The sequence below is a fragment of the Mastigoproctus giganteus genome, chromosome 1 (genome assembly GCF_048544385.1).
Source record: "Mastigoproctus giganteus isolate SK-2022 chromosome 1, ASM4854438v1, whole genome shotgun sequence".
Lineage (NCBI taxonomy): Eukaryota > Metazoa > Arthropoda > Arachnida > Uropygi > Thelyphonidae > Mastigoproctus > Mastigoproctus giganteus.
Genome location: NC_143575.1, coordinates 122172203 through 122189413, shown reverse-complemented (window position 1 = coordinate 122189413; position 17211 = coordinate 122172203). Strand labels below are relative to the sequence as shown.

The window sequence follows — 17211 nt, the reverse complement described above, 5'->3', positions numbered from 1 at the left end:
GCCATGTGGCATCATCGACATGTGTCATCTGACATTCCGGGCTCCTCTGCAATATTTTTTTCTATACTTTCTGGTGTTGATTACCTGGTCTTGTATGGCTAGCATGAATCCTTTACTCCCAGGGAACAGCGTCCCGCTGGCGAGCGATGCATTGGAAGCAATGGGATCGATGTGATATTGATGGAGTTCATTGTAGTGTCTGCCATTGAGTGTCTTCTTTGCCCAACCTTCCAGCTTCGTTTCTTGGGCCGTCTGCGCAGGAGGGAGCTCCTCGCTTGGGTTGATTGGGGTATAGCACTTATTTACCATATTCCTTGCGGCCTGGTGGAGTGGTGCTGTGTTGTTCACCAAGTAATCGTACAGGTTAACTATCGCTGTTAGTCTCTCCACTCCTGACTTCGGGTGGTTTTGGTGGCTCTTGGTAATCACTGTCCTTGTCTTTCGCATGATATCATCTACCTCGGTGTAAGCCCAAACCAGAGCTGCATAGGTGTTAATGGATTTAGCTGTTTTCCCTCAGTTCAATTTTGCTTTCAGCAGGCTTCTAAGTCTCTGATCATATTTTTCGCTCAAGTACTTCTTGATTTCCTTTTGCTCTAACTGGTGAGCCTGCATCATCCATAGGTATTTGTAGGTCTCTCCTTCTGTAATAGCTTCGAACTCTTTACCAGTCTTCAGCTGGTAGTTTCAGCCGAGAAATTATTCCTGGTGCAGTGTGTGGATCATGCATTTGTCTAGACCAAATTCCATCCTGATGTCATTGCTATTCCGGAGTAGCAAGGACATCAGGTAGTGTCGATGATCCGGAGCAGTTGCCGAAGTTGCTTCTCGGTTGCCGTGTACAGCTTAATGTCTTCCATGTAATTCAGGTGGGTGAGGGTGTACAGGTTCTTTCTTCCTTCTTTGAGATTATATCTATACTTGCTGATGTTACGCATGGTGGATAGTGGGTTGAGTGTTTGACAGAACCACAGTGCGCTCAGAGCATCTCTCTGACAGATTCCTCTTCTGATGGGAATTGTTCTGGTTGTGAGGTTCTCGACGTTAATGGTGGTCATCCATTTCGCCATTGTTGCTTACAGGAATTTTGTCACTATCGGATTGATTTTGTAGATTTACGTTGTAGATCCTCAGGGTCTCTATTTGTCAGCTATGAAGTACACTGTCGAATTGTGGTAATCGACATAGGCCGTGTATCGGTTGTGGTGCTTCTTGAACGTTGCTCCATAACTGTGGCATCTATGGTTAATTGCTCCTAGCAGCCCTTGCATACTTTCAGCTGTTCGGTGGTTATCTTCTTACTCTAAGTGGTCTGTTGTCTTATTGGTTATGCAGCACGTCACGATCTTGTACATTCTTGGGAGGCAGGTGATTGGTCTGTGTTTCGCTGGGCTTATTGTCTTCAGGCTTCAGCTATGTCACTCCTTCAGTGGGAAACTTCGGGATTGTCTCCAGGTTCTTTATCTTTTGAGTCAACTGCTCTGCTAGGTACTTGTGTGTGGAAGTGAGCTTCTTGTACCAGTAATTGTGGATGTTATCAATTCCTCGGGTTTGCCAGTTGTGGGTGTTCCTGATCGACTGTTTTACTTCTTCTTCTCGAATCTCCCACTCTCTCATCTCTTGTATATCTTTCGTTTTCTTCCGTTCTATTTCTATCCAGGGTGCTCTGCTGTTATGTCTTACTTCTCTGAACCAGATATTTCTTCAGAACTCTTCGATCGTCTTCTTCTCGGGTGGTCCATTCCTGCTTTCTCCTGTTCACCCAGTTTCCTGTAGAAAGCGTTTGGTCCTCATCGAAGATTCGGTTGTTTATTTTCCTCTGGGATCTCTCTTTGTATCGGTGTAGTCTCTTTCTGAGTCCGAGGAGGATCTGCTTCAGTGTGCCCAAGTATTCTCCTATTCTCTGATTTCTGGTCTCTTGTTTGCTGTTGATGCTGTCTCTCTTGAGGATGCTCTTCACCTTTCTTACTTCTATTATCCTGTTGGTACTGGGTCAACTGACCTATCTTGACTCTTAATTCTTCTATCTTCTGCTGAAGTCTTCATTCCCAAGCTGGCGGTTCCTTCTGTTTTCGGTTCTTCTGCTGTTGGTCTCTCGTTTCTTTTTCATTAATCCTAGTGGCAGCTATGGCTGCACAGTATACGGCTGTGTGGACAGCCTCCGGCGTTGCACCATTGTTGTCAAGGTAATGTGGCATTATTTTCCGATTGAGGTGGTCTGTTACTCTCCACAGGATTTTATTTGGCCTCTGCTTAGGTATCACGTGGGTTCTTGTGGGGTTCATTCTTTCCAATGCGGTTAGGGCTTTCTTCCACTCGTCTTCTATTCTGGATATCATGACCTTGTCTCTTTCCACTTCGGCTACTCTGGGTTCTATTTCATCTTGCTCTTCCTCCTCTGGTTCCGTAGTATACTCTTCCTCCTCTGGTTCCGTAGTATGCTGTTCTTCCTCTGGTTGTACATTGACCACATTCTTTGTTCTTTATAGTTGATTGCTCACATCCTGCTTGATGTTTTCCAAGATGACAGGAACTATTAGGTTCTTCGTGACGATGGTCCCGCTTTGGTGGTCCCTCTAATTGCTGTTCGATTACCTGAATATCTGGGAATCGTTCCAACCACTTGGTATGCATTCATGGATTCATGTATTCACATATCGGTCACTAGTGTGGTTATTTCATAGTATGCTTGCATGATGTATGTATTCATTTCGATGCTCCACTTCATGCGTTGGTGGCTTCTTCCTTCCTCGGTGGTCACTAGGGAAGTTGTGCAGGAAGCTCTTCCAGTTGGTAGGGCTGGATGATTTTGCACTTCTCTTGTGGTAGCCATACGGGGGACATCGCCATTTGCTCCACTGTTTTGCTTGAGAGAGGTCTCCAAGTTTTCGAACCGACCCCTCTGCGTAAGGTGTGAGCGCAAGTGACTTTATCCTGCACCACACTGGATTTAGTATGATTAATAATTTTCGGCGATATCATCCATCTATTTCGGCTTATGTCCAGTGTGTTTAGTTCTCACGAGTGATACTAGATGGCGCCACTAACTGCCTCAGCCGTCGCTCCGACCTAGGAAGGTAAGTCCAATGGAGCGACTTTCGCGATTTTTTTTCTATTTTTTATTATTATTTTATTATTATTACATCGGTCTCTTAGCGTAATAGAACCGGGTTCGCTTCCACCAAAGTGGTATTCGAGCCCGGATCAATCAGGCTGGTAGTCCAGTTTCTTAACCACTGGCCATCCCACCCCTTTATCATTGTTGTTGCTCTTATATTATATCTCCCTGATTGGGGGGTTCCACTCAGTGATGGATACTGCTACCAAGTACACAGGGTGGTTGTAATGTCTGGTGTTACTGTCGGTAGAGGAAATCTCTGACTATCCTACAGGTGTTCAGGATTGCTACTTTCTGGATTTCCTTGTAGGTGTTCTCTGGGAGACCTATGGCTGCTATGTAGAGTCTTTGGTACCATATCAGTGGTTGACACGATGATTGGGATACTTCTTACATATACCACACTGGCGTCTCTGTAGCCAGGTGGGAAGGAGCAGCAGTGCGTAGCACACGCTTCTTGATTAGACCGGGGTTCGAGCCCGTCACCACCAAATACGGAGTATGCGGAAAGGTCAAGGAATGACCACCGCATATCCCGGAGCAATATGGCCTTAGTTGCTAATGCTCCTAAAAACCAAATAACAAACGAACGAACGAATATGCCACATCTCATTGATCTCATATCTCAGGTTCGTGTAATTCCTAATTTTTTCCTCATGGGTTGTCTGGACATTGCTAGTGTTCGACACCGCTATTTCAATCAGGTAGGTAACCTTTTCCATCTTGACCACAATGGTTATGTCCGGTCTGTTGTGCGGGATGGTCTTATCTGTTTTTATTGCGCGATTCCAGTACAGCTTATGGGTTCGAGTCTCTAGTACTGCCTGGGTTTCGTACTTGTATTCGGGTCTCTAGTACTGCCTGGGTTTCGTACTGGGATTCGAACACTTTCTTTGTACCATACTACAAGTAATAACAATTATTATTTATCCGTAATTGATTACACAAACCCGTATTTGTGTCTAAAAATTGGGTGTGTTCTCAAGTCGATTTGTTTGTTTTGCTGGGGGAAAAACCCAGTTTCTGGGTAAAAACCTTGGTAACTACGCGTCAGACCGACTAACTCAGCCACCTAGTGAAAAAAGCCCACTGAAGTTCCTCGTGTCGTCGAGGAGATTCGAACCCGACCCTTTTCTACCCGGTGTGGGGAAGGATGGTGACGATATCGCTGTGCTATACGCTCAAAAAAAAACCCCTATTATTTTAGGGTTGCCCATAATTTAGGGTTGAATACATTAACCCGTATTTATGTCTGTAAATTGAGTGTGTTCTATGGTCGATTTTCCTGTTTCGACGAAAAAACCTCAGTTTCTGGGATAAAACCTTGCTATCTACGCCTGAGACCGACTAACTTAGCCACCGAGTGAAAAAACCCACTAAAGTTCCTCACGTCATCGACGGGATTCGAACCCGGTGTGTGAAGGACGGTGACGATACCACTGTGCCATTCGCGCAGACTAAGGCGTATGGGTAGGTATCTGCCGTCGGCAAACACAGCTTCCCTCCATAACAACACGAATGTGCAACTCCTTCGAGTTCGCAGTGAAAAAATAATTCGCTGCAACTTTGACATTCACTACCGTATCTCTATATTTCCGTGAATACTCATGACGTCTTTGTTTTCTCTCTGAATTGGTGATTGCCAATCTTAGTCGCGGCATTGTGTTAATTACTACGTTAGTAAGCATAATTAGCAAATCAAACGTCACGGATTCCAGACACATATGTACAAACTATAGGAATATTTAAAATATTTACAGAAGATTAAACTATTTACAAATATACAAACTATATCGGGTACCTTCATAAGCTAACAACATAACAACTTTATAAGCTTACAATGGAACAACAAATGATGTCTTACGTGGTCATGCATTAGACAGTGAAGATGTTGTTGGTGAACGTTGTGGAGGCTCGAATAAGTGACATAACTGCCCCGCCCTCTTCTCATATTTGGCTCGAATAAATATCACTAGGAGGAAAACCTTTTTAATGTATAGAGAGATAATAATATTTGTTTTTCTAGCCCGCTGTAGCCGAGTGGTGATATAGCGAAGATCTAAAAGTTTTCACGCTTTCACTGGCCGTTGTTCAAGCTATCTTGGTTATTAAATATAGTATTTCTGAGCCCTTATGTGGATTTCCAAAGTATAAATAGAAAAATTATTTTTATTATTATTTTTTTATATGTAGCCTCTTCTTACTGCGTGGGACAGCTACATGTTTGAACTTTGCAAATCGAATTGTGTCAAGGTGAAAAAGATTGTAGAACGAAGAAAATGCAGAAAGGCCAATTACGTTAAAAAAAAAACAAAAAACTTGGTGGAATTGCAGATCCTGGAAGAAAATAATTATATTAGAGAGAACGTCCTTGTTTGAGCATCAAATGTCTACAGGATTGTCCATAAGTGCGCCCAGCCTGTAGAGCAAAGCACGACAGGTTTTTCTGAGGGACTACTGCTCGATCTTGGGACTCAATGGCACTATCAATCAGTTATGGAACGATTATTAATTTGTTCATTAAAATTTGCTTTTATCCAAACGCATTGTTGTCCGAATACGTTTATATGTTGTCCATATAAAAATAAAAGATCTCTCTCTCCTTCTTTCCTAGTACTTCATTACCTCTTGATAAAAGGGCAGTATGTGGCAAATTCTGTATACTCCCACCAGACATTTAAAATATTAAAATTAGGATCCTGCATATTATAAATCAATATTTATTTTATGTAGAAATTGATGAATGCCGTCCAGATGAAATTTATGCTGATTTATCTAATGAAAATATACTGAGATAAACTAAATGCGCGTCTCCTTCAGTGTTGTAATAAAATTTGTACTGAATTACGATTTTACTAGCGAGACGAACTATCTCCTTTACGAAATGTTTATTTTACTTTTAATTTTTCCTTTTCTTTAAAATACGAAATAACAGCTCCGCGATCACAAGCTATTAAAAAAGAAAAAAGAAACAAAAAATAATGTTTTTTTTTTTCTACTATTGGTCAGGTATACCCATTCATGAATGTACCACTGTATAGCGATTTGAACGCTTTATGTCTACTATGCTCAGTTTGGCAGGAGTGACATTTTGATTGCTGTGCTTGTGCTATTATTCATCTGACATAATGTGCTGTAATAAATGATTACATTCACCAACAGACACACCTTTTTTTTTGCTCAACTTGAGGCATATTCATTGTACAGCAATCGATGTGCTGACGGCTGCTGTGTTTGTGTGGAGAGAATACAACTAGAGGAAAAATTGATGCAAGCCCTTTTGGAGAGTTCATGAAAAGCAAAAGAACACTTATGGGTTACCTACCTTGTGCTATTAATGTCGATCACGTTTCAACTGCACCTAATTAGAAGGATTAACGTCACTCAGTAGAACATGCTGTTGATTCGGAAATAGAGAGAGAAGATAGCTAAAGAGCAGCGGGAAGATTCAGTTCTCTTTTTATTTCGATTTGAACACGGTTGAACTTTAGAAACTATACATGAGATTTCCAGTCAAACCTCTACTTTAAAAATGATTTAAATATGTAATGTTATAAACCTGTAAAGTGTACAATATCGTAAATCTGTTTCTTGTTCAGTTAGACATTATTTGAAAAGGCCCTTACGCTGTATCGGAAACCAATATACTTAAGAAGTGGTTTGAAGGAAGAACTAATTTCTTTAGCAATTTCATTTATTATTTAGATTTTTACCGATTTGTATTTAAATAGATACCTTGCACTGGGATATACTCTGCTGAACAGTGGGGTAACCAGGCGAAATAGCGTATGGCGGACGTGGACGAGGACATTGGCGGTGAATCACTGTAGGCAAAGAAAGGACTCAGAATACAGTAACAGGTATTTGGATAATAAATTAATATAATTTAATAAAAGTACAATTTATAGTAAAATAAAATTCTCGTTACGGAAAAACTATTGAATACTGAATAAAACTATTGAATACTGAATTATCTTATATTAAGATAATTTGAAAGTACATTAATTCTCTTTACGGTAATAAAGCAGGAAAGAATGAAACAAAACAGTATTACACGTCATTTTAACGTTACATGGGAAATATCAGGTGTTTACTAATCATTAAAAATTTTATGCTAGTTTATAAAAAGTCGGGTTGGCCAGAAATCACAAGCCATTTATTTTTGTCATATTATTTGCCTTTGAACACTAACGGTCCTACTTGTGGCATTTTTGAAACGATTCCTTTTCTTGTTATTATTTATTTATTATTATTTTTTTATGAAAACCGCATGCAAATACGAAAGGTATTAAAACTAACTCCTGCCGGGTATTAAAAATGAATACCAGGCAGTATTGAGGAAGAGAGAAATAACGGGACATTTTTGGGAAAATAATGTGAAAGAAGGTTGCACCAATAAACAGAAGCGGAATGGGTAAATGAGAAAGAGAAAATGCTGGTTCTGTGAATTTGGAACTGGACAGTGAATGGATGCAGTATTGGTTGCAACATTCGTTCGGACTGGTTTGGAAGACAGAAGGGAAATTACATATATGTTAATTCAAAAGAAAAGTGATCATGGAAATATCTATAGTAAACGCATAAAACAGAAACTGAACTTCTTAAGAGACAAGGACTTCTTAAGAGACGAGTTATAAATTAACCTGACTGCCCTTCTTTGAATGGATTTGAGAAATTGAGAGAGATTTTGGATGCACCACCCCAGATGTGGGAACAGTGTTCCCCGGTAGAGAGGATTAGAGATTTATACAATGAGTTAAGAAAAAAAAGTAACGTCGAAAGCAAAAAAGAAAACAGTTTTTAGATGCAGAGGAAGAAATATTTGTGATATATATATATAAGTCAAGAGACATTAGATCTTAAACTAACCATCCCTAATATATAATCTTGTCTAGAAATCTGACTGTCGTCGAAGTTTTCCCCCATTGGGGGAAAACTTTTTGAGAGAAATAAAACACGACTGAGGTTAAAAGGATTAAGGTTAACGAAGTTTTCTTTATCCAATTGTAGAATTCTTTAACTTATGGAATATTCCCACAGAGTCTTTAAATGTGCCACAAGATCGCCATTTAAGAACTCTTCGGGGCGGATATTTGAGAAGTTGAAGCTGTTTGTGCAATGAAATGTTTCTCAAATTGGAAGGTGTGAACACGGTAAGCTATCAGAAAAAAAAACTATACATGAGATTTCCAGTCAGTGAAAGAAAGTCATTAATATATACAAGGGGAACATAATGGTGGAAAGAACTTAACCATGAGGAACACAAATATGTCTATTAGCAGAATCTACAAGAAAGTTTTCAAAGGTGTCGCCAGTACAAGAATCAGAAACTTGATTAACAACTTTAGATTTGCGTCTTATTCCAGTCTCCAAACTATCAGTGGGCTTAGACAGGCGTTCAGCAAACAATGTAAAGGTCATGTTACCAAATGATGATGGAGGAGCCAAGCAAAAGAAAAAATGGATTACTCGATCGAACAGGTGTGCTGTAGTATTTACTTCATTATTGACTACTCTCCATCTTTCATTATCTATGGGTAATGCTGTTGCAACAGTTTCCAGGTTTAACCATTTGTCCATTATTATGTTTCCATTAGTTTTGGTAACTCTGTTTCCCTCATATGTGAGGAAACTTTGAGAGATCCTTTCTCATCTCGGTATCACACAATAGATGAGGCATCCGTTATAAAAGCTTCAAAGAATTAGTATTTTCATTTTGGACAGTAACATCACTTGAAGAGGCTTCGGCAGTACCCCCTTCCTTAAAGTTTACGTTATTTGAATTGTCAGTTGATTTACCCGACAATTTGCTTTCAGTAGAAGGGATTCCGGATGTCTCATCCTCATCAAGATTGACAATCCTAGACTTTCATTATCAGGCAATCTCCTTCTTCAAACATGACTGCGTAAGCGAGGGGACAGTGAGGAAGGAGAATGTATTTGATCCTCCAATTTGACCAAGGTTACTTTAGGATTTAGTTATGTACATTATTTTAATTTACTTTTTTGCAGAATTGGATCCTAATCACTGGTCAATATAGGCCTATCGTGGGTCTGAAACTGATCAATAGACGTATTTTCATCCCTACCACTACAGGCGGTGGTTCCTTAGAATAATTAATTCGTTTACCTTTCATTTTTCGTTTACCTGCAAGAATATTTGCTGATGCTACGAGGCAGTGTACGGCGGATCGGAATCTGCTAGCTTCGGGGGGGGCGGATACAAGGACTAATAGATTAACAGTAGCCACTGGCAGAGGTGAAATGATTCTTGCACTGCTTCTATTGGAATGAACAGCAGCCTGGAAAACAAGATGCAGGGTATTTCAGAGAATGCTGGGAGTCACTGCGGTAAAAGTAATCACATGGGTTGGGTTAGGGTAGCTAAGAATAGGTATAGGTGCATGTATACTTGCGTATACACCAATGCTAGGAGTTTGGCAAGTAAATTTGATGAATTTGAGGTGTTGCTCAAAACATCAAAGGCAGATATTGTTGGGATATCAGAGACGTGGTGTCACACAGATATAAGGAATGCACGACTGGAATTTGGGGAGTACAATGTGTACAAGCAGGATAGGAAGGGAGGAGGGGTTATGCTATTAGTTAAGAAACACAAAAAATCCAAGGAATTGAAGCCAGTCGACATCACTGGACAGTGCGGTGTCGAGTTGGGAGATTTGGAGATCAAACCTAAGCATTGGGAGATCAAAATTGAGAGTAGGAGTGTGTTATAGGCCTAATGAATCTGATGAGTATAATAAGAAACTGTACAGGGAAATAGAGTAGGCCAGTAAGTCAGAGAGTCTTAAAATGGGGGATTTTAATTTCCCAGATATGACTGAAATTTGTGGGTTGGTCACTCACACACCAGAAAGGCTTTTGTGGATTTATTGAATGATTATTTTCTAGATCAGCATGTTCGGGAGGCAACTAGAGCGAGTAATATTCTTGATCTGATTATCAGTAGTGATTCTTCATGCATTAAGAATCTGAAGATAAAGGAACCACTAGGTGGCAGTGATCACAGTGCTGAAGAGAGATTTACTCAGAGGTAACTACCATCAGGGGTTAAGGGAAGGGTTTTTGCTTTCCTAAAGGCGACTACGGTTGTCTGAGACAGCATTTTAAATTCTATACGGTGGGACCAACTGATGTTTCAGAGAAGAAAATGTATGAGATACATATAAATTAATGGGTGACATTATACAATGTGTTTCAGTTAAACGTTTCAGAACTTCTAAGAGGAGTAGGGTACATCCTGACAACTCGAAATCATATAGCAATGTGGGGTCGGAAATGCTTTCCTGAAGCGGTGTTGTACACAGAAGCACCATAAAAAGAAAAGAGACCATAAGTGAGAAATCGTTTTAATAATACATGAAAAGAAGCAAAAGGTACATGGATTAAAGTAAGTGTTCGAAGTTTCTTCCACGGGCTACAATGCACGCCTCACATCTCCGACGCATGGACATCCGAACATTCTGGAATACTCCAGGCGAATTTAGAATTTCTTCGGCAGCTACTGCGATTCTTGCAACCAGCTCCTCAGCATTGTCAACAGGGGTGTCATAAACTAGCGATTTCATATGACCCCAGAAATAAAAATCAAGACATGATAGGTCGGGTGACCGAGCAGGCCAACGCACGGGACCACCACGTCCGATCCACTGTTGACCAAATGTGACATCCAGGTAGTTACGAACATCTCCACTATAAAGGGCAGGGGCTCCATCGTGTTGGAACCACATTGTCTGTTGCGTCGATGCAGAAATCTGCTCATCTCTCAAAAGTTGTTCCAATACTTGCTGCAGAAAGATCAAGTAGATAGGTCCGGTTAGACGACACGGTAACAGGTAAGGTCCGATGAGGTGATCTCCCATAATACCGGCCCATACATTGACCGAAAATCGAATCTGTGCTGCACGACGTCGTATTGCATGCGGGTTCTCGACCGCCCAGATATGGTCGTTATGCGTGTTGAAAATTCCTTCCCTTGTGAAGGATGCCTCATCGGAAAACAACACTTCAGCAGGAAAAAGGGGATTTGTAGCACATTTTCCAAGGTACCACTGTGCGAAAGCAATACGAGGTTGAAGAAACTTCGAACACTTACTTTAATCCATGTACCTTTTGCTTCTTTTCATGTATTATTAAAACGATTTCTCACTTACGGTCTCCTTTCTTTTTATGGTGCTTCTTTGTACAACACCGCTTCAGGAAAGCATTTCCGACCCCACATTGCTATATGATTTCGAGTTGTCAGGATGTACCCTACCCCTCTTAGAAGTTCTGAAACGTTTAACTGAAACACCCTGTATAAGCTGGTCTGTAACCAAGTCACAAAGGAGATTAGGCAGGCAAAGGCAAAGGCCTGCCTAATTATGAGAAATCTTTGGCAAAGGATACAAAGAAAAACAGCAAAGAGTTATTTACATATGTAAACTCTAGAAGGAAAGGGATGAATCAGATTGGTGCACTGGATATTGATGATCCTGCTCAGGTGGCTATCAAACTAAATGAGTATTTTCATCTACATTCACACACAAGGAGTTATTCTGGGAGGGGAATGCCAGAGGTGAATTAAACTCTGGCAGTACACTAGACGATTTTGAAATAACGGAAAGGAAAGTGGAGCAGAAATTGTTGAATATAAACATAAAAAAGCACCCGGGGTAGATGGGATCTATCCAGTTATATTAAGGGAGTCAGAAAATCCTTAGGCATAATTATGAGAGCTTCTTTGGACTCAGGGTAGATACCCATGGACTGGAGATGTGCAAATGTGACCCCAATTCACAAAGGAGAACCAAAGGGCAATACAAGTAATTATAGACCTCTTAGTTTAACTTCTGTTCCAGGAAAATTAATGGAGGTACTGTTTAAAGAAGCACTGCAGGATCATCTAGACAAGATGATCTACACAGCATGGTTTTGTAAAGGGAAAGTCTTGCCTGATCAATTTTATTGGATACTGTGATGTGGTCACAAAGGAACTGGGTGCAGGGAATAACTTTGATATCATATATTTAGTTCTCAGAAAGGTTTTTGATACTGTTGCACATGGAAGACTGCTGAACATATTGGAACAGTGTGGCATTGGAGGCAAATTGCTGCTGTGGATAAAGGGATGGTTGAGTGGGAGAAGAGAGAGAGTGGTAATCGATGGACACTGCTCATCGTGGACCAATGTTATTAGTGGAGTCCGTCAGGGTTCAGTGTTGGGGCCATTGTTGTTTTCTGTATTTATAAATGATATTGATGATGGCATGTCAAGCTTAATGTCCAAGTTTGTAGACGATACGAAGGTTGGCAGGGTTCTTAAGGGCTCTAATGACAGTACGCTGCTGCAACAGGATCTAGAAAAGTTGAGCAGATGGGATGAAAGGTGGCAAATGAAGTTTAACATTGACAAATGTAAAGTACTACATATGGGAAGCAGTAACCCCAGAGTAACGTATCAACTCTGTGGTACTACACTAACAGTGGTAGAGAATGAAAAGGATCTGGGGGTAATTGTGCAGGCAGATATGAAATTTTCTGAGCAATGCAGACGGTCTGCAAGAGTAGCTCATGGTGTCTTGTCAATGATATACAGGAATTTTTCTAATGCCCTTGTATAAGACAATGGTCAGGCCATACCTTGCGTACTGTATACAGGTCTGGAGGCCTCATTTTAAGAAGTATGTATAGCTGTTGGAACGAGTACGGAGAAGAGCAACAAGATTAGTGATTGAACAAAGTTGCTCTTACGAAGAAAGGCTTAAGTTTTGCCAGTAATAGTGTCTGGAGACTAGGCACCTCCGAGGTGAACCGATTGAGGTGTATAAAGTCTTGAATGGTTTGAGCATGCTCAATGCTGATGGGATTCTTCCTCTTGCTTAGAATAATTACCTGAGAGGGCATAAATTGAAATTGAGGAAAGACAGTTGTAGGATAGATGTGCGGAAGTTTGCCTTTAGCCAGCGGGTAGTTGGTTGGTGGAACAGACTTCCATCCTTTGTTGTGGAAGTTGATAGCCTAAATAAATTTAAGGCTCAGCTGGACAGGTATTTGGAATGAACGGAGGGATCAAATGGGAGCGTTTTTTTGGCTGATGCTGCATAAGCTTGCTTTCTTGCATCATATGCCTCTACTAATGCTGATGTTAATTTTTAGTTAGAACATAATACAGCATTCACCAAAACTGTTGCCATGTTATCAAATGTCCAAATACCAGTAGAAGAAATACACAAATTCAAAAGTTTGTGGTTTCTTACTAAAGAACTGAAAGGCAGATGGCGCCAGAAAAATTCTCAAAAATAACTATTTTTTAGCATTAGCATTAGTAGAGGCATATGATGCAAGAAAGCAAGCTTATGCAGCATCAGCCAAAAAAAAAAAAAAAAAAAAACATTCCTACTTCACCCCTCCGTTCGTTCGAAATACCTGTACAGCTGAGCCTTAAATTTATTTAGGCTATCAACTTCCACAACAAGGGATGGAAGTCTGTTCCACCAACCAACTACCCGCTGGCTAAAGGCATATTTCCGCACATCTATCCTACATCTGTCTTTCGTCATTTTGAATTTATGCCCTCTCAGGTGATTATTCTGAGCAAGAGGCAGTATCCCATCAGCATTGAACATGCTCAAACGATTCAAGGCTTTGTACACCTCTATCAGATCACCTCGCCGGTGCCTAGTCTCCAGACACTGTAATTTGCAAAACTTAAACCTTTCTTCGTAAGAGCAACCCTTCGTTCCGTTCACTAACCTTGTTGCCCTTCTCTGTTCTCGTTCCAGCAGCTCTACATCTTCTTGAAATGAGTCCTCCTGACCATTGCCTTATACAAGGGGATAATCACCTCCCTATCCCTGCTATAAAAATTCCTGTATATCATTGATAAGACACATGAGCTACTCTTGCAGCCCGTCTGCACTGCTCAGAGAACTTCATATCTGCCTGCATAATTACCCCCAGGGCCTTTCCATTCTTTACCACTGTCAGTGTAGTACCACAGAGTTGATACGTTGTTCTGGGGTTGCTGTTTCCCATATGTAGTACTTTACATTTGTCAATGTTAAACTTCATTAGCTACTAGTCGAAAACAATATGGCGGCGAACAAAGGACACGGGAAAAAAACATGGTTATATCTATGCCAATAAACATGTAAAGTCTAAAATAAACATATATGTGAGGTCACTAGTTTGTTTCCAAGGAGGACACCAATCTCAGTCAAGTTTTCCAGTTATTTACTCACTTGTAATATGGCCTTCCCACATACAAAAATTTTGAAAATTTACCTGGAGATAAGGAACGTAATACTGCTTCCACTGGTGTGGTCGACGCAATCCAAGGTCTCTTTAATCCGAAGTAATAACCCCTGGCTTGTAGCCGTGAAGGGTATTGTGTACGGCATGTGCGTTCTGTATGCAATAATCAGTTCTTCTAGTACCAAAATTTATGGAAGCACATAAAATCGCGTCATCACAGAGAAAGAACAGTAGTGCCACCTTGCCAGTGAAGACATCATACCACTGCCATGGCCAGCTTAATCACCACAGACTTAAGTCCAAACGAACATGTGTGGGGCGCTCTTCGCCGTCGCATTGCACACCAACAGCCAACTGCTCTGTTACTTGGTCAGCTGTGGTTCGCGCTGCTGATACAAAGTGATTTGTTGTCTAAAAAGGGCGCGATGGCCAGTGGATACGACATTGGACTACTAGCCTTGGCGGAAGCGAACACGGCTCCATCACGCTGGAAGATTGGTATAATAATACTAATAAATTAGAATAATATTAAATTAATTAAATTTAAAAAAATAATAAATAAATAAACATGGTGAAAGTTGCTCCGCAACTTTCACCATGTTTATTTATTTATTTAAGTCGCAGAGAAATATTAATCATACTGCATCGAGTGTGGCGCAGGATAAACTCACTCGCGTTCAGGCCTTAGGCAAAGGGTTCGGTTAGAAAATTTAGAGACAGTCTCCTCAGGAAGACAGTGGAGCAAGTGGCGCTCTTCCCCGTATGGCTATCACAAGAGAAGGCCAAGACCATCCAGCCCCACCAACTGGAAGTACTTCCTGCGCAACTGCGCTAGTGACCACCCGGGAAGGAAGAAAACGCCTATGCATGAAGTAGAGCATCAAAATGATTACGTACACCATGCAAAATACGACGAAATAACAAACTTGGAGACCGATATGACAAACTTACAGGGCGAGACAACATACCAAGAGGCTGGAACGAATCCCGGATATTCAGGTCACTAAACAGCGGAAAGCAGACCAGAGAAGGACCATCGTCATGAAGAACCTGATAGTGAGGGATCAACTACAAAGGATAAAGAATACGAAACCAGAGGAGGGAGAGCAAAGAGATATACAATTAACAGCAGCTGAAGTGGAAAGAGACAAGGTCATGATATCCAGAATAGAGGACGAGTGGAAGAAGGTCCTAACAGAATTTGAAGGAATAGACCCCACAAAGATACCGAAGCAGAAGCCGAATAGGAACTTGTGGAGAGTCACACACCACCTCAATTGGCAAATAATACCCGCATTACTTCGACAACAATGATGCAACACCATATACACAGCCATGGATTGTGCTGCCATAGAAGCCTCTAGGATTAATGGAAGAGAATCGAGAGACCAGCAGCGAAAACAGAAGGAACCGCCAGCTTGGGAAAAAAGACTTCACCAGAATAGAATAATTAAGAGTCAAGATAGGGCAATAGACCTAGTACCAACGGGGCAATAGGAGTGAGAAATCAATTGGAAAAGTGAAGAGCATCCTAAGGAGAGACAGCATCCGTAGAAAACATGAGACAAAAAATCAGAAAATAGGAGAGTACTTGAAAACATTGAAGCACAACCTCCTTGCACTCAAAAAGAGACTACGCCGATACAAAGTGAGCTTCCAGAAGAAAATAAACAACCGAATCTTCGATGAGGATCAAAGAGGCTTCTACAGGAGTCTCGGAGAAGACGGGAAAGAAGGGAACGGAACACCCGAGCAGAAGATCATTAAGAAGTTCTGGGGAAACATATGGAGCAAGGAATTAAGACATAACAGCCGAGCCACCTGGATAGAACTAAGACTCAAGAAAACCAAGGACGTACAAGAAATGAGTGGGAGATTCGGGAAGGAGAAGTAAAACAGACGATCAAGAACTCTCACAACTGGCGAACCTCAGAAATAGATAATGTCCGCAACTACTGGTACAAGAAGCTCGCTTGTACACAGGCAAAGCAGTTCACCTGAATGATAAGGCATCCAGAAACAATCATGAAGTTTTCCACTCAAGGAATCACATATCTGAAGCCTAAAGACGAAGATATAAATAACCCCTCGAAATATAGGCCAATCGCCTGCCTCCCAACAATGCACAAGATCCTGACCAGCTGCAAAACCAGGAAGATATCAGACCACTTGGAGAGGCAGAACATCAAGACCGAACAGAAGAAAGGATGAAAGAGGCTTAGCAAAGGATGCAAGGAGCAATTAAGCATAGGTGCTGCGGTTATGGAGCAAGCCTACAAGAGGCGCCGCAACATCTACACAGCCTACATCGATTACCGCAAGGCCTTCGACTCCGTGCCTCATAGCTGGCTAATAGAGGCGCTGAACATCTACAAAGTGAATAAGTTGAGACAAACTTCTTAGGAGAACCGACGACTTAGCAGAAAATTGGAATACCACCATCAAGGTCGAAAACATCACAAGCAGGCCAATTCACATCAGCAGAAAAATCTTTCAGGAATATGCCCTGAGCCCATTTGCGGTTCTGTCTAGCACTTAGCCCGCTATCCACATGCCAGGTGCTGACTTACTCGAAGTTGACGTAGTCAAGAAATTAGCTGAAGGCTACCCCACCACACTTTTGAGCTTCATCAACAGGTGCCTTGCTGAAGGAACATTCCCTGTACCCTAGAAAACTGCTACTCTCAAGCTGATCCTGAAAAATCCAGATAAACTGCCCCAACTTCCTGCCTCCTACCGGCCAATTGCTCTGCTCTCCGTTTTACCAAGCTTCTAGAACGACTTCTGCTGTATCGCTTTTCCACCTACTATACCAATCAGCAACTCACCTCATCATG

At 41.3% G+C, this 17211-nt stretch overlaps 1 protein-coding gene across 1 annotated transcript in view; it reads right to left on the bottom strand.

Annotated features, from left to right (window-relative positions):
* Window positions 1-17211, bottom strand: part of LOC150091119 (uncharacterized) — a 994562-nt gene that overhangs the window by 818479 nt on the left and 158872 nt on the right. The window contains exon 2 of the mRNA XM_090382033.1: window positions 6854-6942. Within this exon, the coding sequence (XP_090238159.1) occupies window positions 6854-6929 (76 nt within the window). The 5' untranslated portion in view covers window positions 6930-6942. The remainder of the gene's footprint in view (window positions 1-6853; window positions 6943-17211) is intronic.